The sequence below is a fragment of the Condylura cristata genome, unplaced genomic scaffold (genome assembly GCF_000260355.1).
Source record: "Condylura cristata isolate star-nosed mole 26May11 unplaced genomic scaffold, ConCri1.0 scaffold00021, whole genome shotgun sequence".
Classification (NCBI taxonomy): Eukaryota; Metazoa; Chordata; class Mammalia; order Eulipotyphla; family Talpidae; genus Condylura; species Condylura cristata.
The window spans coordinates 11,757,121-11,782,059 of record NW_004567122.1 but is presented as its reverse complement, the minus strand read 5'-3'; the positions used below and the strand labels follow the sequence as shown (position 1 = coordinate 11,782,059).

Genomic DNA, 24,939 nt, shown 5'->3' with positions numbered 1-24,939 from the left:
GTGCTTTTCTGGCCAATGAGCTGTTCCCCAGGCCAGGTGGTTGGTTTAGTTCATGCCAGCAGAGATTAGGTGTTACCTCCAGAAGGCTCCTAGAGGAAGCTGACTCTTCTAGGAGTTGTGTCCCTCTTCTTTTTCCTGCTCCCTGAAATACAGAAGTGATATGGGACTCCAGGTGCCATTCTGGACCATGTGGGTGCCTTGGGAATGGAAACCTGCACAATTTCTGTGGTGGAACAGAAAGGAAGAAGCTTAGGTCTCTAATAATCCCCAAATTGCCTATCTCTTGTTTATTTTACTGAGTCAGAATCTACCTTCATATGCTTAGGTGAAAATTACTTTAGGTTTATAATTGTGTTTATTGTTAACAAATAAATCGCTATAGCTGGCATCTATCAAAAATGAAAGTATATAGAGTTATTGAATCGATCCCATCTGGGACTTCAACCTGTATATATAACCAGAAAGTACAGATGTGAGCAGTAGCAAATGGAATGAACAACAAAGGCATCCCTGTAGGGGGGCTGATCATGTGAGTCTTCCTCTCAAGGAAAGAGAGATTTGTTTGTGTTCCTATGAAAATGTTTAAGGCCTCATTATTAAGTGAAAAATGAGTAGGAAATGTGTAGTTTGATCGCTCTTTATAAACAATATGTATGCTCTCTTTTCCCTACAAGTAAACAAACCCTGTTAACCCACCAGCAAGGAGAGGGAAGTTATTGTGGAGGGAGACTTTTGCTTTTCATGCTGTGTATTTTTATACAGCTAGAACTTGCTCTCATATGTCTGTCTTTATATATTTTAAAAAAATATGTATATAAATTTATTTTTATATAAATGTTTCAAAATATATAGATATATTTATGTTTAATATAAATATAAATTTTTTAAAAATCACTTCCAGTAGCACACACTTGCTCCTAACCTAGTTTTATATATTGACGGCATGGGGCATTTACATTCCTTACATTTCCTTCACTGTAATTATCATAATGTTTGGATATAGTCTGACGTCTGGTTGCTACTGCAGTAACTTAAAGGTCGCCCTAAAGCATTGTCCCTTCACGGCTCCCTTCTCTGCCCACCTCCTTTGCCCTCTCTTGCCCCTCCCCCCACTCCTTCCTGTTGCCTCTCTCTCCCCACGGGAACATTTGTAATGTTCCTGACTCTCCAGGGACCTGGTCTTCCTGGGCCCTGCAGAGGATCAGGGGAGACCAGAGCCCAGACTCTCCTGGGTGACAGCTAGCTCGGGGCTCTCCCAGCCGCCTCTGGAGCCAGCACTGGTATGCTGCCTGAACACAGAGTCCCGGACACTCGGAGGCTCCCAGGTGTTTTCCACCAGGTTATTTGTTCCTTGCGATGCACGAGGACACATGTGCTCTGACAGTAGTTGGCAGATAATCAGTTTATTTACTCAGGCTTGCAATGAAGGCCCCGGGTTTTTGGCTCTTTGTTAAAGCAGGAGCGCTCCGCTTATGCAAGCAGGCTGGGTACACAGTGGGAAGACGGTAGCAAGGCAGTCATGTGCCAGGAAGCAGATGGCAGGAGAGGTGACCCTGGGCTCCAGGGGACCTCCGCGCCCGAGGAAGCTCCCAGAGCAACTCAGTTGGTGCTTGGCTTTTAGGACCGCTACTTCTTTAGGAAGTGACATGCATAGTGGCCCTTTTCTTTCATGATAAAATCCAAATATTGAGAACCCGTGGTCCAGAAGGGTTACTGTAGAATGATCAAGAAAATTCATATCTCAGCAGTGGCAAATTCAGGCTGCTTTAGGAATGGATTCCCACATGAGTTAATATGAGTGGGTAAAATCCAATGAAGAGAGTAAATATGGGATTTGGGTTCAGGAACGCCTGGAAAAGCTGTTTTCGTGCCAGCTATTTTGGTTATGAAATATATGCTCAACTTACAGTGGCGGAAAGAAAAACAGGATTGATTGAGCCGTTTAACTAGAAAGTTCAGTTGTGATATCAGACTCGTCAGATCCAGAGCTTTAAAACCGCTGAGGTCCACTGTCACTCCCCTCTCCCTCGGCCCTGCTTTCCTCTGTGAAAATTTCATGCCCTGCAAGATGGTGACTGACTCCCAAGGCCTTCTCCTTCCAGCCTAGCAGGCCAGGATGAAGCCCTTCATGCTGTAGTCGCAGCAATCCCAGAGCTGGTTTTCACTGCCTAATTTGGGGCACATGCCCATCTCTTAACCCCTGCCCTGTGATCTTCCAGGCCTGTACCCAGTCCTGTACCCAGGCCTGGTGCCAGGGTCACACTAGCATGGGGGTGGGATGCAAGAGGAAGTTCAAAGGAAAATTAGTGTGTTATCAGAGTAAGAAGAGAGAGCCCACAGACAATTAAATGTCCCCTATACCAGTATAGGCTGCCAAGGTTCAAGTTTTTGCAGTAGTAAATTAAAGGGAGAGAGAGGAGATACCCCTAGTGTATGATCATGCTCGAAACATTAGTGATGAGAGGCTCCCAGACCTTAGTGAAGGCTTTGGGGCTACTTTTAGAGTCTTTGGTTCTTGTGGTCAAGTATTAGGGTTGTCAACAGATTGAACTAGAAATACATGTTCTTGCGGGTACTTCCCAGGCCTGGCTGGATCCCCAGTCTAGTGTTCCCCTAGGAGAGATACAGTAATTCAAAAGTGTTCCTTGGGGTTTCATCATTCCTCCCCAAACCTAAGGAAACCGGCCTAATTTATTTTTTATTCCGTTTTGTCTGTTTTTACATATGTTTAAGCAGCCAGTGAATAGTGAGTAGAACCCACACTTAGGGGTTCTGACTCTGAATGAGTCTCCCGTACTCTGCTGTAGGTGGGTAGAAAGAACAACAAGGCACTTTGTTGACACCTTCCAGAAATAGGATATCTGAAAAGAAATCTTTGTAAGACTCAGCCGTGTTGTCTTTCGTAATGCAGAGTTTGATTAGAGACGTGGAAAATCCTGGCTCAGGACACACCCTGTGTGATCAGACGGGGTGAGCAGCATGGCTGTGGCAGCCCCTCTCCACCTCTGAAAGTGGGAACGGTGTTACAGATGTCTGCAAGGGCAGACGCAGGAGTAAATAGGTCTCTTCTGTGCCACTGTAGGGGTACCCCAGGAAGCTTGGAAGGCAACTTGGCAGTGTTTTTAAAATTACTTTATAGTATCCTCCTTAGAAAAACTCGTACGACAAAAGAAAGGCACATAGAAGATGTTCACTTCTGCCCTATGCTCACTAATGAGAGAATAGCCATACGCACCTCAGTCAAGCAGTGACTATTATGCAGCAGGTAAAAAGACAGAGGCAGATCTCTGTTGGGACATGAAAAGACTTCGGGAGCCAGGTTTCAGACCATGAAATGGCGCGACTTGAATTTTGTTTTTCAGGATTGCTTTGTCTCTGTAAGTGAAAAAAAGGAAGCTGTTAGGAGGCTGTTTCAGCAGACCAGTAGAGAGGTAAGAAAGTACTATTTCAGTTTTAATTTCTTCAGTATGAGTGTAACTGAGCGTCTTTTCATTTGTCTAAGGGCCATTTGTATTTTATTTCCATGTAGAATTTTGAAGTGGTGACTTATCTGCTCGTTACTTGGTTGGGAGGAGCCTTTGGCTTTGTCTGTTCCACAGGCCATGGGACACATTCACAGTTCTATGCTGAGTGGTGCAGTTGGACTGGCCTAAGAACACTGTCAGAGCACGTGTGACGCGGTGCTCGCTGTAATCAGAGCTGCTGAGCAACCCACTGTACAGCCATTCATTCTCTTTCTAAAGCTACTTCATTTCTCAGAAGGATCCGGAAAATGATGTGATGGGTTGCTCTCATTCCATAAGCAAGAGAGAATGTTATTTCTAGAATGAAACTTTGGGGACTAGAACTCTCACTTCTGTATTTGTGTTTTGTGGCAGAGGAGTCAAACGGCTGCTCTAATTTCTTCTTTAATTTAGTTTTTTATGGTTTCTGCTATTTTGCTTCTTTAAATTAGTCGTGTAATCTATCTTGTTATTTCTGTATTCAAAGTTATACTGAATACATAAGGAGATTCAAAGGTATATGAATATTTAATAGAAATTTGGCCGGAATCCTCCAGCAAAGAGGGGAAATGGCATTATAATTTAAAGTAGGCTTTTGCATAATAGTAAGTGCTTCACATAATAAAGTAGCACACTGTTACAGTCTTTTAGGATAACTAATTATATACACAAGAAACCACCCTGTCTTTCTATCCTCCTGGATAGATTTAGATTTAGACTTCTAGTGTATTCAACCTTTAATTGAGGTATCTAATTTAGTAGCAGACTCTGATCCCAGAATATTCTGGAGGGAGTGTCTGGGGAGAGGGGTAGCACTCGAGGGACTGCAGGTGAGTGGAGGAATATCCGGTTAGATCAGACACAGTCACCGCTGGCTGTGGGTTGGTGCTCTTTACTCTTCCAGCACACTGGACCTCTCCTCGCCCCTGCAATCCACTCACCTCTCCTCCCTTTTCAAACTGATGTCCCATAAGCTATTTGAGACAAGTGGTTATGAAGCTTGGTCTAGAGACCATCTGGTAAGACATTCACCAAAGTGTAGTGCTGAGTGGCTGCATAATATTCACTGGCCACGTAATACCATCTATTACTCTGGCCTCACTTAGTGAAAATGTCCAGTGCCATCCAGATGCGACTGTGGAAGTTTAATGAAACCTCCTAGGTATTTCTTCACACTAACAGAGCGTTAAGGAAATACAGCGGGGGCTCCTCAAGGTAAGCTGATTTTCCAGTGCTAATCATTTTAAGATGAAAGTTTCTGAGCAATTCTGTTGCCTTTCCATGAGGGAGGGTTAGCATGTTAAGACATGCGAGGAGGTAGAGGTAAACACGAGGACAACAGGCTTGATAGCCATTGATTCGGCAAACTTTAATTGGGGCTTTTCTTATGTGACAAGTCCAAGGCAGAGAATGAGTCCCGTGTGTCTTCCTGAGGACATGACCTTTTAAGGGCCCAAGGGGCCAATGGTGCCCCAAGTGTGATCTTTGCTCCGCTGGGGAATGTGAGGTGATCTTAGGTCTCCATGAAAGAGTGTTTCTTCTCCCCTACCTCCAGGTTTGATAGCATTTTCTCTTTTTAAAAATCTCTGACTCTGGGCCCTCCCTGGTGGCGCAGCGGGTTAAAGCACAGCACTGAGAATCAAAAGCCGCTTCCGCATGAGTTCGATTCCCGCCTGCCCCGGAGGTGACCACATGGCGTGGCAGACCTCTCCTGACCCGCCCGCTGCTCCCCTCAGCAGTGTACTTCGTTGATCTGCCTGTTCTGTTCCCCACTCTGTCTCTGGTGAAGCCTCTCGCCGCCCCTGAGCCTCTGGCCTGTACCCCAGTTCTGTATGCACAAATAAATAAAATCTTTAAAAAAAAAAAAAAAATCTCTGACTCTGACAGTTTCAAAGATACATTAAATCAGGGAGAGAATGAAATGGCCCCATGTACTCATTCATTGTGAGCAACGATTAACCTTATGCCTGTCTTGGCCTCTTACATTTTGAATACTAACACTTCTTAATTTTAACAACGAATTTTGATGATGAGTGTATGTTTCAGTGTCTATCCAGAAAAATAGAACTTACACATAGAACTGATAACTTCACAGTATTCTGGCTTAGGACAAAAGCACACTCTTCAAAGGTAAGGCTTAAAACTGCTCCCCAGATAAGACAAAGTTCAACAGGGGAGTTACAGAAAAGACGTAAAGTCTGTGACCACGGTTAGCAGCAACAAGAGATCGGGAGCAGCATGGCCTTCAGCACCCCCATCCCTGAAGGGAGTTGACCCGCAAAGCAGAATGAATTGTGTTTTCTTTTGGTATAAGTGAGCTATGTCTCCTTCTTTCCACAGTATTGGTATTTTAGGAGATAAATCTGTTTTCTCTGCAAAGCGAGATGTTGAGGTTCTGCTGCCTAGTTTTGGGACTTGCTGTCCTGGTTTAGCAGTTCTCCAGTCCTACTGAAATGGCCTGTCTGGGACATTTGGCCATGCCTGGTGATGTTCTGGGTTGTCACTACTGAGGTGGCTGGTGCTGCTGGCATCTGGTGGGTGCCAGTGAACAGAATGCTGCTAAATTCACCAGGGGCATGCCTGTGTTAAAAATTGTATGTTTTTCTGAAGTGCAGCTTTAAGTGGATATCTGTGTTTTCACTTGTTAACTAGAAACGCGAGGAACCGCACTTCCTAAAGCACACAGGACACCCCATTGGAAAGGATTGCCTGGCCCTGACAGCAGGGACAGCCTGCCCCAAGTGAAGTGTAGACCTACAACTGATGTCGCCATCCCAGATCTGTAAATGAAGTAGAAATCCTAGAGGGATGGATTAGTATGGTGTCGCTTAGATGACACCGGGAGTTCAGGTCCTCTGGCCTCAGCGGAGTTCATTTATATCCCTGTTGGAGGCTCAAGTCCTGCCGCCAATGAACAAGTGACCCAATGACAAGTGGCATTGTATAGGAAGATTCTCGTACCCCCCCACCCCCTTGCTCTTTGAGTACCTCCTGCCCGAACACTTATCACCTACTGCCTCATCTGGTTGCTTGGAGGGATGTACTGGGTCAGCAATCAGCTAAACCAGAAATGCCCACCCTGAAGCTGAAGAGGTCATTGGGACAATGGTAAAGAGGCAGAACACAGGCCCACATTTTAGTTACAGAAGTAATGCAAGAGAGGGGTACTCTCAATTATGTCTTGTATGATCACGTCAGGGTTCAAGGGTCAAGATCAAGTTTCATGCACTGACTGCTGACAAGCTGGGACAGAGAGCAAGTTGAAGTCCATTTTCCAGAGGAAGGCCCATCTCTCAACTAGGCCGTAAGCACGGGCAGTTGTTGGGGTCTAGGGACACGGGATCTTTCCAAACAGCAGTAGACTGGCATGGAGAAGATTTGGAGGGCAAATCTTCCTCTTCCTTCCACATACCTTTTTACTCATTAGGCTGCCTTTTGCCAGATACATGCCATGCTATTTTCTCTGGTTTTCTTGGGGCGTCTCTTATGTAATAGGGTTGCCCGTAACACGCATCTCCAGGCACAACTAGCAAAGATTACAACTTACCCTCCCTTGTGAAAATGTTGATGCATTCACCCTCACTCCACTTATTTCCTAGCCAAGAAGGAGAGGCGGGGTTACTGGTGTCTTCAGTCACTGTCCACAAGAGATCCTTTGCACTCAGCGAGTGCAGAGGGAGGTCATACTGCTAGCTATGGAATGGCCCAGAATAATGGAGAAACCAGCTGCAGCTGCACGCTTCAAGTGAAGCTGCTTGTTTAAAGAGGCGGAAGATGTGGGCTCCTGGAGGTCACACAACCTGACCTGTCCCTACTCCACATCTATCTCATCTGGCCTTTCCTTAGTCATTTCTGAGCCGTGAGGAGGTGGCTGCTGCATTTGTGAGTTCATCGCACAGTCAAGACAACGAGAGGCCGAACTAGACTCAGTATGTGGTAATGCAACAGCAGATGCTCATCCGGTTACCCCGAGTCACCCAGAAAAGGTCCCATTGCCCTTTGTGTCCTCTGTTCAGAGGGCAGGGAATGTTGTCATCCGTTTGAAACCTTGCCATCCAAAAAATAGCTGAAAATAACATTTTGTGTTTGCATGTTTGAAAGGTTAGTTTCAGTTTTTGAAAACTTGATCTCTGTGCTCCGCTACTCTCCATGACTGGACCGGGGAACAAGATGGCACCATGCTTTCCTGACGTGCTGTCATTCCCACAGACGTCATGCGTTCTTGCTGTTTTCATGTTGAGTGGGAGGGCTCTCGAAGGCAACAATCAGTTTTTTTTAATGAGCATTTCTGATGGAATAATGTGAGCTCCACAAAATAGTTGCTTCGGTCATCCACAGCTCTCCCTGTTGGTCACAATTCACGTAACTGAGTCATTCCAGCAGCCATCCCATCTCATTGTCATGCCCCCCCCCCCGTGTGACAGTTTTATCATTTCTTTAAAAAAAAAATGACTTTGACTGTCTTGAGATGTTCTGGCGAGGTGCCTTGTAGAATGGGCTGTCTGCTGTTTTTCACATGATTAACTGAAGTGATGGGTTTGGGGGGACTTGAGCCACAGAGGTGAAGTCCCCTTCTTGTCACTTCATATGTGGGCACATGAACTCTCGGCTGATGGATAGTTTAATCACTGATTCTTGGTGGCATCTGCCAGGTTGACCTGCTGTAGGGAATTACTATTTATCCCTCCCCCTACTCTGCCCAGTGTTTACCAAAGCTAGCTCGCCCTTGGGAGAGTGGGGGTTCAGTTCCACCTCCTGGAGAGGAGTAACTACCTGTATTACTTGAAATTCTTGCATAAGAAAGACTTTAGACTGCCGTATAAATGAAATATTTTTAACAAACACGGTTGCCAAATTGTTGTGACAGGAACCCTGTGATACGGGTCGCAGCATTGGAGCAGGCTGGCAGGGCAGTCTCTGCTACTGAGCAGAAGTTCTCATGCCATTATTGAAAGCCTATAGGCTAATAAAAGCTGGTCACATGAAAATGGTGAGAGGAACAGGTCCAGAGGGTGGGACCGGAATGGGGGACAAAGATTTATGAGGGACAGGGAAAGGGACATCGTGACCATGTATCAAGAGACTTTTGCATCGGCCAAGTACGATGTTATCACAGGCAGCGTGATCCCAAGGCCGCCATGGAGACAGTCACATAACCAGGTCCACAGCGGCCTGGCGTCCTGGGTCGAGATACGAGCTATACTCTGTGGTCCAGGGCTGCTCTGCTGTGATTTGCAGACAGCAGATAGGTCACAGTTGCCCACGAGTGGCCAGCTAGTAGCCAGCACAGATTCCCAGATGGCATGGCCATTAACACTGGCAGATGTACTTCAGACTTACATATTAAATAAATGAAAACTCGTTATAGATATGTATTTCCCCATTAGCTCCTGTGCCCTCCACCCCTCGGGAAACATGTAATTGTGAGTATGGACAATAATATGTATGGATATTATTGCTGTAAGGGGACTTTGTATATTTATGTTTCAGGGATTGCTTTGTCCCTCCAACTTTGTTTCTGGTTGAAGCTTGTGCAGAGGAAGGCATCTGAATCTTATTAACAAATTGCCTCCCTTTATAAATTGGGTTATTTGTAGAAAGGTTTCCTGTAGTGTGTCAATCCTGCTTATGCTATATGAATTCGTGAGAAGTGAATAATACCTCCAGCCCGTGCTGTTAGCAGCTGAACTAGGGTGTGGGCGGGAGGCCCCAAGAACTAATGCTCCTGCTTGGTGGCTGCACATCCGCTGTTAGCTGTCCTGCCTATCGTACTTTCTCTCCCCATCCCCAGGAAAGACACTCCACTTCTGTCTCCTGACAGCCCACCTTCTTGGGGGTACAGGAATTCTCAGAACAATTGGTCTGAAGACCATCAGCCTTCCAGAGACAACACGAGGCACTGTAGGACTGAGGAAAGTTGGCTTTAAACACCCGAACCTACAACTCGAGTGAATTACAACCCAAGTGTAATATATCCCGAACTAATGTGTATGTCTTGCCCACCATTATATCCCTGGGATATCCCAAAGTTTGGTGTGTATAGGACACAGTCACTGGTCGTGAACAATGGGGTGGATTCTCAGGGTCCCTCACTTGTTGGACGGAATGTTTTGCCATGACAGGCAGTTTTAAGTTGTTGACTGAAATAAATTGAGCCAAAATAAAAGTGACTTTATTAAAGAATCATGACTTGAGCCTGGAAACAGCCCCAGATAGCTCTGGAAAAGCTCCTGTATCCTGAGCTTCCCACTGAGAATTTTATATAGTTTGTAAGGAAAACAGTTTTGTTTTTTTAGAGTTTTTTTTTTTTTTAAGATTTGTTTATTTGTGCATACAGAGCTGGGGTACAGGCCAGAGGTGCAGGGGCGGTGAGAGAATTCACCAGAGACAGAGTGGGGAGCAGACAGGCAGATCAATTTAGTACACTGCTGAGGGGAGCAGTGGGCGGGTCAGGAGAGGTCTGCCACGCCATGTGGGTCACCTCCGGGGCTGGGGATTGAACTTGCGCTGAGGCGGCTGCAGCCAGCTTGCAGTGCTGCATCCTAACCCGTTGTGCTACCAGGAAGGACCCTGTTTTTTAGAATTTTTACAGAGAATGCCTGAGCAGGTGTCCTGTTAATGTATTTATTTTATATCATTTGTGCGTTGAGGGAAAACAAGAAGGTTTTAAAACTTACCCTATCTATGCGAATCTTATTTTTTGTGTACTGGGAGTTTCAGAAATGTTGTAAGCCTTGAGGTCTGTCTTTCTTTGAAGTTACTGCTTTGCCCACAGGCAACCTCTTCACAAGGCCAGTCTGGCTGCATCTTGACTCTTTGACTTGAGCTCCTTGAGACCAGGGCAAGGGTTACCCTTTGGATTGTGGACTTTAATTTACAAGGTAGAGCGGCTACTATCAGCATGCAGTAGTGGGCCAACACTGTGACAAGTGGACCTGTATGTACTTCTGTACCTGAATGCATGTTAGCCAGCATCTTTCTCTGTTTTATCTGCTCTGGAGAGGAAGCACTGGCTGATTTTATACAGAAATGTCCCCAAATACAATTGGCATACATAGAAATGAACTCATTCATTTACTCCGTTAGACTATCACTACAAGTGCCTAGCATACCTTAAGTTTGGGAACTTTGTGGTATTTTGAAACAGAAGTGACCAATAAAAAATCCTCAGGACAAGGGGCCCTCCCTGGTGGTACAGTGGGTTAAAGCACAGCACTGAGAAGCTAAAGCACCTCAGTATGAGTTCGATTCCCACCCTGGAGGTGACCCACATGGCACCGCAGACCTCTCCTGACCTGCCCACTGCTCCCCTCAGCAGTGTACTACATCATTCAGCCTGTTCTGCTCCCCACTCTCTCTGGTGAATCCTGTCACTGCCCCTGCACCTCTGGCCTGTACCCCAGTTCTGTGTGCATAAGTAAATAAATCTTTAAAAAAAATCCTCAGGACAAGACTCAAAAACACACACACAGAGAAGAAAAGAAAGTTTCACTTACAAAGGGAGGAAGGTCAAAGAGAGATTAATTGGCCATTACATAGCTAGATGCCATCTGTCCCGCCAGCCACAGCAGGGTGCAAGTTGAACCTAGAAAAGCAGGAGAGCAGGACTTAATCTCTTCAGTCTTTTTTTTTTTTTTTTAGGTTTATTTATTTGTGCATACAGAACTGGGGTACAGGCCAGAGGCTCAGGGGCGGCGAGAGGCTTCATCAGGATGGAGTGGGGAGCAGAACAGGCAGATCGACGAAGTACACTGCTGAGGGGAGCAGCTGGCGGGTCAGGAGAGGTCTGCCACGCCATGTGGTCACCTCTGGGGCAGGTGGGGATCGAACTCATGCGAAAGTGGTTGCTTCTTAGTGCTGTGCTTTAACCCGTTGCGCCACCTGGGAGGGCCTCTCTTCAGTCTTTTAAAGGTTCATATTCCCACTCATTTCCACCTCTACTCAGGAAGTCCAGTCCACAGCATGCTGGGAGTTGTTGTCAGATGTCAGAAGTGCTAGGATGGGGACAGGGTACAGTCTGGGGGTCACTCACTGACGTGCAGCCTCCCTGAGCACAGACAGATATATCTTCGCTTTCTAATGCATTTTAATGCACCTTGGAATATTTTGGAGGTAAACATCCATAACAGTGATTACATGAAGTAAATATTATGTTTTGGTGAGCAAATAGGATAGCAGCACAAGAACCCATTAGTACTGACATAAGAGACTAAAGAGGCCACCTGTAAGTCCTTCAGAGGCCTCCAGGATTGCACTCTGAGTGGGGAGACTCACTGAAACCCTCATTCTAACTCGGCTGTCACAGTTGTGAAGGTTTACGGGAAAGGAAATTCTACAGCCTCTGTGGCAAACCTGGGTATTCAGAATGCTGACTCTGGGAAACTGGAGTCTATTGATTTTTCACTTAAATTCTTCATGCTGCAGGTAAAACCTGATTCCTTTTGTCTTTTCTGCAGTGTAGGAGGAAAGAGCTGCTTAACAAGGTTAAGTTACTTGCACACACTCTCACACAGACTATGTGGTAGACTTCAGATTTGAATCTAGGTCTCTCTGACTCTAAAGCACCTCCTCTTTTGTTCTGAACCAACTGCCGTGACTGGTTAATGAGATTGTCCCGTAAATGAGAAATCAAGTCCTTAGCTAGCTGGAGTTAAAGATAATGTGCACCACTGCCCGTCAACGCACGGGAGTCTGGCTGTATGTGTTGGGCTGCAGGTCGGCAAGGCAGCTCCCCAGGCATCTTTGGGAGCCCTGTACGTGGAAATAGAAGACTGGTGTCTCATAGGCAAGCGTGGCTCAGGAGCACTTTAGAAAGCTCAGGCCCTGAGCAGCCTAGGCCGTGGATCCGCATTTCCACTTCACAGTATTCTGAACGCTCTAACCACCTGCAAGCGGGAAAGGCTAACCTGAGCTCCAGCCTAGTAAACCCCTGCTCAGACTCCTTGTCTGTACAGTGAGGATGACTCTACTTCTGGTCAGGGTCGATGCCATATTACACCCTAGAGGTTGGCACAGGGATGGTTAAGTTCTCAGTAAAGCTCAGGTATGAGCACTATTTTAAAATTGTTATTGCTCGTCGTGTCACATGAAAACAAAGTGCTCAAACACAGCCAGTGAGGCATTGACTAGGCCCTCTGTGGTGCGGTCCCTGACTGGCCAGTGACTCAGCTGGTGAAGAGGTCACGCAAGCAGCTGCAGCTGTTTACCCACACATACTCACTCACATGCACTTGCACAACCACAGCCACACAGCTTATGCACACTTGCACAGACACGCTCGCACACACCTACGAAGGAAAGTGCCTACACTGCTACGAATTTTGTACATGCAGTGAACTTTTCCCAGAACGACTTCCACTGTTTTAGAAAAAGGGAACTTTTACTAATAAAATTGTTTTTAACTCTTGGCCCCCAAATCTTGCTTTGCAGTCTTCCTGTTTATACTATCTAGTCCTTGTCCCTTTATGATTACAGGTTATTAATTGTTCACATCCGGAGATAGTTTTTATGGGTCTTTGTTGTGCGACCATCCCAGGCCAAGTAGATCCATTGTCAGTTCTCACAGATAAAAAGAATTGTGGAGTCTTCAGTAGATTTTTTTTTTTAAAGATTTATTTACTTATGCATGCAAGAACTGGGGTACAGGTCAGAGGCGTGAGGTGCTGGGGGTGGGGGATTGAAGATTCACCAGAGGCAGAGCAGGGAACAGAACAGTCAGATGTACTGAAATGCACTGCTGAAGGGAACAGTGGGGAGACAAGAGAGGTCTGCTGCGCCATGTGGGTCACGTCCCTGGCCAGGCATCAAACTCATGCTGCTGTGGCCGCGAAGAGCTTCATAGTGCTGCGCGTTAACCCACTGCACCACCAGGGAGAGTCCAGTCTTCAGTAGATTTTTACAGGCCTTTGATGCTGACTCAGGAGATAGACCGGCTGGGAGGGGGACAGCATCTTGAGCCCTCCTTCAGGGTGACGCCTCAGCTCTTACTAACTGTGTCGTCTCTGCCATTGTGGTGAACGTCCTAGCTGGGGATCTCTCTTATCCCTCCCTGTGGGCACAGTGTCTGTGTTCACAAGTGCGCATGCCCATGGTCTCTGGCCCCTGCCCGTGGGCCAGGCCACGGGCGTCCTCATAGGCTACGAAACCCAGGAGAAATGCAGGACCACCTAGAGGCTAGCCCGCCTAGAGGCTAGTGGCCTGCTCTAACTTCGCTTTCCTAGTCTTACAGCTGCTTCGCTTTCCACACATTCTCCTTACTGTACTGACCCTCTGCTGCTCTTCTTCCTAAATATCCTTTTTTTTTTCTTTCTTCATTTGTATAGCTTTGTTTCATGTTCTTTCTTGAGCATTTCTCCAGCCTCACGTTAATATCTCTTCCAAACAGCTCATTTGTTTTACATTTGTTTCTTAAAAGTTAAAAACCTCGAAGCATGCACAGGCTCAAGTTGCACAAGATTATTTTCTCATGATAAAAGTACCCAGAAATACCTGTGGCTCCTTTCAGCATTTGTCCATCCTTCCTTTGCTTCCAAATGCTGGCCACTTGTAGAAAGTCTGTTTCATTTTAAGATCTGTGACCAAGGACAGGAAGGCGTGGCATAGACACGGTGTATGGAGTCCCTGACACCGTCAACACTTCGTCAGTTGACAGGCCTACTTCCTGTGACATCACTAGGAGCTTACGCATTCATTTTTTGGGTGGGGCCCCCTGAAGAATGCTTTCAGCTGAGTCAGGAGGATGTCAGCCTGCCTCTTCTCTTGCCACCTGAGTCCCTGGGACACCCCGGCCCCTTGGGCCGCCTGTCCTTTTGAGACTTTACGCTTGAAGTCCACACCTGATGGTCACCTGGATCAGGTAGTCTCCGTGTCTAAGGGAGAGACAGCAGAACCCCAGCCACCTTCCCCGCCCCTCAAGCCCTGTGTTTGTGAATGACGGTATCATGTGCAGTAGCAGTAGAAACTATACAAAGGGTATTGATTAAAGAAAAGTGACACGTTTCAGTTCTTCCTTGCCATGTGGACAGTGGTAAGTATGAGGCCACGTCATTCATGTCCTCGTCAGCCCCTGAGAGAAAACCCTATCATGAAATAACTTTGTGACCTTGCAGGTAAACTCTGGCAAATAAAGGCAGTTATTGACAGGACAGAACCCTAATTTAGGGAAATTTAAGGGGACCTGCTATTAGAACCTTCTGAGTCCCTTGCCAGCATTCATACACTAATGATGCACACCTGCCCGGGGCCAGCACCCCACGTGGCAGGTGCTGAGTGTTCGCACGATGAGTCAACAGGTGAGTCCGCCTCGGTGGCAGGTAAACACTCTGCCACTTCCAGCTGCTTCTTCCGCATTCTGGGTAGCAGGAAGTGGCCTCCTGAATGCCAATGCCTCCAGAACGCACCTAGACCAGAAATACAAAGTATCAGGAAGTCAGGCTTTTCTGAGGTTAGAGATCCTATGTGAACAATGTTGAATTCATAGGATATTTTGCTTCCGGATTTTAATCTCTGAAGTGTAACGATGGCTGGGTAAACTGCCACAGGTACACACAGACCCGCTCCCCGAACAGCAGCTGTTCTGTCCAGAGTTACCTGGCCAACAGGGCAGTGCATAGGAAAGCAGATGCAGCAGCTGGCCGGGAGCCAGGGAGACGCAGTCTAGCTTTCTGCAGACGACAAACTCTTTGCTACAGGTAAAGGGGTAGTCAGTACAGTTCAAGCCCTGAAATAATCTTTCTTAAATCCATAAAGTGACTTATTCTCTTACTGGAAAGAGAGAAATTCTCTTTCTCAACTTGCTATGATCCATCTCTGGGTGGGGATTGCTGAGTCCCTAAAGTTCTCTAAAGGAAATTGCTACAGTCTCACTTTGGGGTCTTGTGGAGCAGGAGCCACCAGACAGCGGATCGTTCTGGGACTTTCAGAGTCACGGTTTCTGAATTTCCAACTCCTCCTGTATGTTTGTGTGGAAGTTCATTTCTTAGACAGTGTCATTTTTCCTGCACCATTATGTAAGTGAAATTGTAATTACTCCTATATCGACATTTTTCTGTGTTTTTTTCTCACCTGTTAAGTATCACTTATAGGAAAAAGGTAGATGGATGAGGAGGACAGTTCTATCAGTGGTTAGGTTTTCTTTTTGTTTTTTTTGGGTTTTTTTGTTCAAAATAGCTCATTTCTTTTCTTTTCTTTTTTCTTTATCAGTGGTTAGTTTTTTGAGAAAAAAAAATGGACCAGTTTGGCCAAATTTATTCTAGGGAATAATCCTTGGATATAACCACTAAGCTACTCTATTCTTTTTGATAGCTTTGCCACATAGTAACATCTCTCCTAAACACACACACACACACACACACACACACACACACACACAGTTTATGAGTTAAAGCAGTGGCTACTCCCTGGTAGTGCAATTGGTGATGCAGCACTGCAAGCTGGCAGTCACTTCAGTGTGAGTTCGATCCCAGCCCCGGAGGTGGCCCACATGGCACAGCAGACCTCTCCAGTCTCACCGATGGCTCCCCTCAGCAGTTTGCTTCGTCAGTGTGGGGCAGAAGGACAGGGGAGAGAATTATCATCATTTCACAACTATTATACCCAGTAAGAGGAAGTAGAATCCAAATCACTTTATCCAGGTGGATGTTCCATGCAAGAAAAAATAGGTCAACAAACTATGCAGACTTGTACTTTATTTTGTGCCTTATTTGAAGTAGTAGCAAGCAGATATTCTTGTTAATACTGATATCCAAAAACAGGAACCATAAGGGCAAATTGGTTAACTTTAGTCTGCCTTGACTTTTATATGTGAGAAATGGAAGGTCCCTGCTGTTAACATAGCCACTTTCACTTTGCAGACGGTCTGCGGGGCTCCCATAGGCAGACTTCTCCAGGAGGCGGACTCGGGGTGGTGCACAGTGCGATGGGCAAACTCCTGGCATCTGCCCCCTGTGGAGAAGGCCGAGCAGTCCACAATCCCACTTGACCTTGAGGGAGCTCTGGACACCTAAAACTCCTGTCAAAGCTGTCTGGGATTGGCCTTCTAGGGCTGGGGCTTTATATACTTCTCTCCGTCTGCCACTGGGGAGGACGTGACCTGGGGCAAAGTGGCTTTCTGCTGCAGAGGCCGTCCCTGTCAGTGCCAGCAGATGAAAGCAGCCCGCTGATAGCATTTCTGGGGCTCCAGGCCCTTCCTTGCAGAGCCAGAGAATGCTAATGGAATTAGGATGAGACTCTAACTACAGACAACTGATTTAATCTGTAGGAGACACTGCATGGGCACAGAATGCGATGGCATTTATTGCCTGGTGTTTTCCTCCAAGGGTTTTAAATGGCTCTGTGAAGGGGCTCCGACTCCCTGCTCTGTTAGCCTCCCTTTGCTGCTCGGGCTGAGCAATAATAAGCAGAGAGATGAACTAGCATCTGTGCTGCTCTGCTGTCCTGCATTTCAGGCCTCCCGCCTCTCCTCCCGAAGGAGCACTCATCCCTCCCAGCTTCCCCTCTGGCCAGCAACTCCTGTCATGCAGGGGGACGTGGACTTTCTCCGTCTTCCGTGGGATCACACGTTGTCCACACTGTTGGAAAGGAGTGAATTTGGGCTGAGGGGTGGCAAGGACCCAGCAATTGGAACCCACGCTAACGTACCCATATGTGTATGTACATACATATGCAAATTTACCAAGTAAATCTGTTGGAACTAGTTGTGTTGCCATCTTGCTCGTTGTGTTTATGAAGGAACATAGCATGCTGCCCTGGTGAATTTAGAACAGTGTTTGATTTTCCAAGCATTTTACTTAGAATATTTCAGTAATCTGTTGCACTCACAACTAGACCGGAAAGCCTGAGTTGCACTTCCCATCAGGACATGGGACAGCCCTAAGGGCCTGTGTGAATTGGACCAGCCACGATGGGAGAGTGTTGCTTAGTGGTTAAGAGCCAGGCTCTGGAGTTTAGACACCTGGATTGGAAACCCGACTCCCATGCTTTCTAGAAATGTGTTCTTGGATATGTCGTTCAAAGCTTCAGTTTCCTGATGTGTACAATGGACATTATACAGCTTCTTCCTTATTCAGTGGGGTGATGCCCACAAGAGCCTGGCAAATAAATGCATGTTTAGTTTCAACATGGCAAGCTAGTATAACTTGAATACATTCTAGGAGGATGACGAAAAAATAAACAGCAGTGCCTGTTCTGTGAGGCCTGAGAGCAGCACCTGAGGAAACAGGAGGAGTGTGCCCAGGGGTGCGTGGGTGCAGGAACGAGGAGTTTGGGGTGAGGTGCACATGCTCAGCCCGGGCCTATGGCTTGTGAGCGAGTGGGGAAGCACACTAGGTCACAGGCTTGTCACTGTTGGCGTGACTGAGAGGTTGACAGTGCAGGAAGTGAACTGAGAAAGGTTTCTAAATATAAGGACTTTGACACTGACCATGAAACCTCACTTCTCTAGCATGAACATTTAACCTCTGTCCATGCTGGCACCAGACTTCACATGTGGTGGCTGTCCTGTTGTGTGAACTCACATCAGAACAGTTTGTGGTAGAGAGCGACACTGCTGCATTGATGAAGGGTTAAAGCTTTGTAAACATGGGACAACAAACGCTTACTTTCCCAGTGAGGGCTAGGTATGAGCTGAATATCCTCTGGTGCGAGAGCCGATCGCCGTCTCTGAGGTGGTTACTCAGTAACACGTGTCTGGGTTTGGTCAGTGTATTCTCTCGGCTTGACAGAGAACTGGTGTTCTGGTTCAGGTTATTCACTCTGCCTTTCTGAGCTGTTTGTGTTACACATGACTGCTGTTTTAGAGAACAGGGATTCAATGAAACACATTTCACCAAAGCTGTTGAAATCAGTCTCCCATGCTTTGGCAACTTAGAAATGCTGAGGGGTCTTTGAGCGGCTCACTGCCGGCCTTGTGACTGTAGCCCCGCATCCGGGAGTCCTAAGTAAAAGCATACTCAGAGCTGTGTTGTGAACACTGGATTCGATCCTGCATTTCTGTGTTGCTTTCTCATAAACGGACATGGAGAGCTCTTGGCTCAAGAAAACATACCAATAAGTGCATTTCACCACAAACAACATTTCTAAACAGCTCTTACTAGTTCTACAATATGTTTTTTCTTAATCCTACAGGTTTATCAGTTTCAGATTATTGGTCAATTGGTACATATCTATTGGGTATGTGGTACCAGTTGGCCTTGAGAAATTACCCGGGCGACTGGCTGTGAGATCTGTCTCTCCCAGCGGGAAGTGTTGACAATGTCGGCCTTGCTGGTTGGCTGGCAGACCATTTTCCTTTCTGGCAGCTCCTGGCACTGTGAGAAGAGAGACAGCCTTCCTAGATAGACCACTTCTTCACTGTCAAGTGCAAAAACAAGAAATGAGTGTTATTTACAGTGTGCTCAGCCCATTGAGACAGCGAGGGGGAGACTGCACCTCATGCCTCTGGAGACACAGGTGTGTAAGGTGGCAACCGTGGCTACCTCTGAGGAAGGAAACGGGGTGATTGTGAGTTAGGAAAAGAAGTATTATGTGACTTTTGAATTTTAAGCCACACGCGTATTTTAAAGAACATCTACTTGAAACCACATTGGGCTTTTGTTGAGGTGACACTGCATAGCAACATTAGGTAGGTTTCAGTGTGCCTTGTTGAGAATCAGCATGGGTCTAGCCTGCATGAAGTCCATTGCCAACTGTCTGACTGTCCTTCAGCACACCATTGTCTACCTTTCCCAGATTGACTCCTTTTATTCCCCTTCTGATAACCACTGATTGGTCTTTCTGTCTGAAAGTTTACTTCTGTCTCATGTAGTTCATCTGTTTATTTTCTCTACATACCACATATGAGTGAAATCATACAACGTTTGTCTTTTGCTCTCTGGCATATTTCACAAAGCATAATTACCTCTAGCTTCTTGAAAAAGGAGGGGAGGAATGCTGGAATGTGAGTGCTGTGGTCCCTTCCTGTACCCTGTCATCTTGGGCAGACTTCTGAGATAGGTCCCAAGGACAGGTTTAGAAAGGCTCTTCCTGGGCAGCTACAGAGGGAAGAAGCAGAGCTCAGTCTTAGAGAATTAGCTGTGGGATGGGTTTCTTTTCTGAAAAACATATTAGGATACTATCATGAAGGCACACATGTGGGCCCTGTGTCCATGACCGGGAAGCAGACAGACTAGCCATTGACAGACCGGAGAGAGATGCCAGAGGGAAGCTTCTGGAAAGTTGTGATGAGTGGGAGTGTTTTACCCTGTTGAGATTGGTAGCTGCATGAAATTCTGCATAAATGCTGAGTTGACTTTCTGGAAGGGTCCACCAATTCAGGACTTGAAAACTCACAAAGCACTTCATCTTGTGAAGTGCCTTTGAATTGCAGGCAGGAAGACAGTGGGTTTTGATACTCTCCTATCATTGTGTCTTCCTTTATGAACCTCTCTCTTCTCCTCAGCACAAAACAAATGTATGTTCCCTAGTGTAAACAATACATCGTGTACACAGAAAGCTTCGCCATATTGCTTCAGCCTGTCTGCAATCTGCTGTTTATAGTTCTGTTACTTTTTCTTGGTGACAGTTGAGCTGCATGTGGTGAGGAAACAACAGCAGGGCCTCTGCACCCCACAGAGGGGAAGCCACCATTCACCAGATACCTGCTCATTACCAAATTTGTAAACACGCCACCACCGTGCAAACTTTGGAGCAATTCAGAAATGTTATAAATTAGACTGGACTGAATAACCAAACTCAGTTGAGGGACCATCATAGCTTCTGTATGCCATCCTTACAGTACAGGGTTTCTCATTTTTTTGCTTGAAAGAAAAGCAAACCAGGCTCAGGTGTTTTTTTTTTTTTTTTTTCTGTTGCAGTGATGTTTGATGGACTTGTAAAAAGTTCATAGCAAAATTCCTAGGCCATGGGAAATTGTAATAAAGGCAGAGCTCTTCATGTGGTTTCTCTCCCACAGTCAAGTTAAAGATGTTTGGCTGTCAACTCGTCTTTTTTAGTCTTACAGCATAAGCAAATATATGTCTTTTAAAATCCATACACTATTAATAGGATGCTAATTATTCTGTTTAAGAGATGGCGAAGCTGGGACACAGAGAGGCTAAGTAACGTGCCGTAATCCCACAGCTGGCATGACCCAAACCTCTAGCTGAATTCTACAAGTTACTGCTGTTGTAAAGAGAAATACTTGGCTTTCATGGGGTTGTTTTGGATCTGCTGTGTTGCTTTGCGTTAACTTTGACTCTACTTGAATATTTAAAGAGAAGGAATTCTAGTGAATTTGGGCCATCAAATTGGGCCAAATTGTAGGGCTGGGCAATGCCAGCCCCAGGCCCGCCACGTCACAGGCCCCGTGGAGGGCGCCTCTCCCAGTATGTGTCCTGGCCGTGAGGAACCAAGAAGGATTGATGCACTTTGAGTTAATACTTCTTACTGAAAGGCATACTTTCCTAAATAATCTGTGCAATGTTAGGGAAGTTAATTATACAGGGGCGTGGGGAGCAGGAAAGCAGGGAGAAGAGATTATGTAAACATCAAGAGATAGGCAAATTTATTTTTTGACTCGATGCTTCAAATTTGACAGACTGAATTTGTGCAGTGCTTTGCTGCAAGAGATGTAGTTCCTAGACTTTTCACCCATCCTCCCACATGCCTTTATCTCCTGGATTTTGCTCATCACATTACAGTTTTACACAGTCAGGATTTGTAATATTTGAAGTCTGCTTGGGGGTCTTAATTCCCATAAATGCTTAATTTTAATCCCACATTTAAATGGAGCATCAGATTTTTTGTTATGATCTTTTCATTATTTACATTGCTTAATTTCTTTTTTTTTTTAAAGATTTATTTATTTATTCGTACAGAACTGGGGTACAGGCCAAAGATGCGGAGAGTGAGAGGATTCACCAGAGACAGAGTAGGGAACAGAACAGTCAGATGTACTGAGATACACTGCCGAGGGGAGCAGCAGGTAGAGATGCGGAGAGTGAGAGGATTCACCAGAGACAGAGTGGGGAGCAGAACAGGCAGATCAAGGAAATACACTGCTGAGGGGAGCAGCGGGCGGGTCAGGAGAGGTCTGCCACGCCATGTGGATCTCCTCCGGGGCAGGCGGGGATCGAATTCATGTGAAAGTGGCTTAAGCTTCTTTGTGCTCTGCTTTAACCCGCTGCACCACCAGGGAGGGCCTGCTTAATTTCTTAATTTGTCCCCAGATTAACTCTGGACACCTGTAATTTTGTGATTCTGCTCAAGGATTCCTGAGGGATGGATTCCAAAAACTTAGAATTGTTGAGTAACGGGGTACAAGCATTTTAAAATTTCATAGACATTGTCAAATTCACCTCTAAAATGGCTGGACCAACTTACACACTCATCAACAGTCTATGAGAATATCTTTATTTTTATACCTCCAACATCCCAGAATGTTAGTGCTTCCTAAAGTAGTTGCTTATTTGACAGAATAACCTGTCCCAGAGACTAAGTCAGAGATGTTAACTATTAATGTTTTCTTGTATATTTTCTAAGCATCTTTAATTGGTGTACAAACACAAAATACACATATAATGTCTTCTATTAACATAAAAGAGCATGTTATCCAAACTATTCTCCATTTTGTTTTTTCCTGTATTGAAGATCTTACAGAAAATTCTGTATCAGTACAGTACATACCCATCTTAGTTTTTAAGAGCTGTATAATATGTAGATGCCCCAATATTTAAATGATCCTTATAAAGCTATTTTAATGTCTCTCTAATGTTCCATTAATGGTCTCTGAAATTGTTTCAGACTTTTATCTTCAAAAATACTAGAGTGAATATCTTATATCTACATCTTGGAACATATGATTGAAAATTTCTACTGATTAGATTCCTAGAAGTGCAAATTGGGAAATGTATATGTATTTCATATTTTGATGGTTATTACTAGAACAGCTAGTTCTTTACTGGAACTAAAGAAGTTGCTCCGTTTACATCTCCACTGGCCATGCATGAAATCATCTCTTGTCTGAAAACCTTTGCACAACAAAGTGATTTTAGACTTTTGGAACATTTCCAATCTAGAAAGTGAACCATGATGTCTCAGTTTAATTTTAGTGTCCATATACCCTAATATGGGTAACAGGTAATCAATGTAAAAGGCATTATTTTTATAAACATACTGATGTTTTTTTGTGTGTATTTTTCTACTAATTCTCTTATATCCCTTGCCCAGTTTTCTAGAGTTTTGGGTAACTATTATTCTCTCTGATTTGTAAACTTACATATATATTGAGTAAATTAGACTCAGCCATCTGTCTTATTAATATTTGCTTACATTTTTAGTTTGTCTTTTTCTGAAATATTTTTGGCCATAAAGAAATTTCTTTTACTTTATGCGGACACATTTATCAGTAGTTTATGTTTCTAAGTGTTGTGTCTTTCTTAGGAAGACCTTCATTCCAAGACTGAATTAAAAATGTCTTCATATTTTCCTTAAGTCTTTAGCAGTTTCGTTTTTGTTATTTCAATATTTACTACTTATTGGGAAGAAGATAGGATATCCATTTAATTTTGTTCTGAATTTTAGCCTATTGCACCCAGAACAGCTTAGAAATGATGCTGTCAAGGAAATCCCAGGATTCCCAGTGGAAAGGCCCCTGTCGAGGCATCTAGCTTAATTATTTTGCATTTGATTTGAGAGCTGTGCTCTGCTGTTCTCCTCAGGATCTCCTGTCAGCTCACCAGATAGACAGGCGCCTGCCCAGGTTGGGAAGATCTCAGGAGGGCTTCATTTTATACTATGCTTTCTGTTTTGTAAAAAATGTTCATATCCATGAAGCAAACATGACTGAGGTCATGGCCATAGGGCTCAGATAGGTGGCCAACCTCTGGGGAGGAAAGTCATGGAGAGGAAAACACATTGTAAGGATCAAAATAAAAGCAAACACAGTAAATGACAATACTTAGAGTCAGTCATCGTCGTCATTACTCAGATGATGTTTTTGTCTCCCGTGATGTCCTTTCACTCAAGGCCAGCAGGCAAGAGGGTTTGGGGTCTCCAAATCCCAGGCTAGAAACTACCATTCTTTTTATTTTTTTATTTTTGCATAGATGAACTGAGGTATAGGCCATGTGAAGGGAGGTGAGAGGATTCACCAGAGACAGAATGGGGAGCAGAACAGGTGGATCTACTGAGATACACTGCCGAGGGGAGCAGCAGGTGAGACAGGAAAGGTCTGCTGCACCATGTGGGTCAGCTCCCGGGCTGGGGAGCGAACTTGTGCTGCAGTGGAAATAACACCTAAGCCACCAGGGAGGCCCCAAGTAACTGCCATTTTGAAACATGAGGAGAAGAGGAAGGGAGCCAAGGGGAATTTCATAGCTTGAGTGTGATCTCTAATCTCTGAGCATGTATAGTATATAGCTTTCCTCAGAATATAGTCCACAGAAAAAAACTTGATAATAAGCTGAGAATGACCTACTGTTCACATTTCATGTTCTGACCTCTCACAAATCGTGGTCAGCATGCATCCTGGGCTTGGCTTCCTCTTGTAGTCAAACCAGTCCCAGTGACGGTGCAAAGGGAAAAATAATAATTAAAGTAAATCAACATGAAAAGTTTTTAACCCAACATCAGTGTTTCATGAATAGTTCAATAAACAACTGTATACACTTCACTTAGATTCACAGTTACTAACATTCTTTCTCTCTCCCCCCCCCACACACCAGTCTACTTCAGTATATTTATATACACACACATCAGTATACTTTAGTATATTTATATAGCTATACCCACATTCAAGCATATTCTTTAAATCCTTGAGAATTAGCTGTAAATGTCATTTCACTTTACCTTTACATATTTACACATTTTTATCCTAAAGGCAAAGATATTTACCCACGTACCCACAATTCCAGTGGTCACCCCCAGGAAGTTTGCCGGAAGTGTTATCTAGCAGGCTGTAGTAAAACTTCCCAGTTGTTCCGGTTATGTCTTTTGTACTTGTTTTTGTTAAGCCTGGATCCAATCAGTGTGCCTTACATTTCCTCTGAACCAGGACTGCGCCCCCTTTTGGCCTTTCACCTTGACATTTTTGCTGTGTGGCAGAATGTCCTTTGCACTGTTTTATTGTCATTGCTGGATTCTGCTGAGCACCCCTGGCCGCGGCTCCAGGCAGCATGCTTCCCACTGGTGGACAGGTGGCTCATCATCACTGACGTGAACCTGCATCTCCAGGAAGAGATGTCACCAGTTTTCTAGGAAGCTGTCATTTGTCGATGTTCCCAGTGTGATTCTGGCGTAGAGCCAGGTTTGGAGGTTGCTTGATGAATCAAATACCCTCCTCCGAGATGGGAATCTCTTCTTAGGGTTTTCCCAGGAATTGTATTAGCTTCAGTCTAGATAAGTTACAATCTCAGAGGCAGGCAGACTTCCTTCTAGTTGTCACTGAGAAACTTTTTTTTTT

General features: G+C 45.1%; 1 protein-coding gene across 1 annotated transcript in view; it reads left to right on the top strand.

Moving 5' to 3' along the window:
* The first annotated feature begins 3,329 nt into the window (after positions 1-3,329).
* Positions 3,330-24,939, top strand: part of CCDC112 (coiled-coil domain containing 112) — an 84,078-nt gene continuing 62,468 nt past the window's right edge. The window contains exon 1 of the mRNA XM_012727740.1: positions 3,330-3,431. Within this exon, the coding sequence (XP_012583194.1) occupies positions 3,330-3,431 (102 nt within the window). The remainder of the gene's footprint in view (positions 3,432-24,939) is intronic.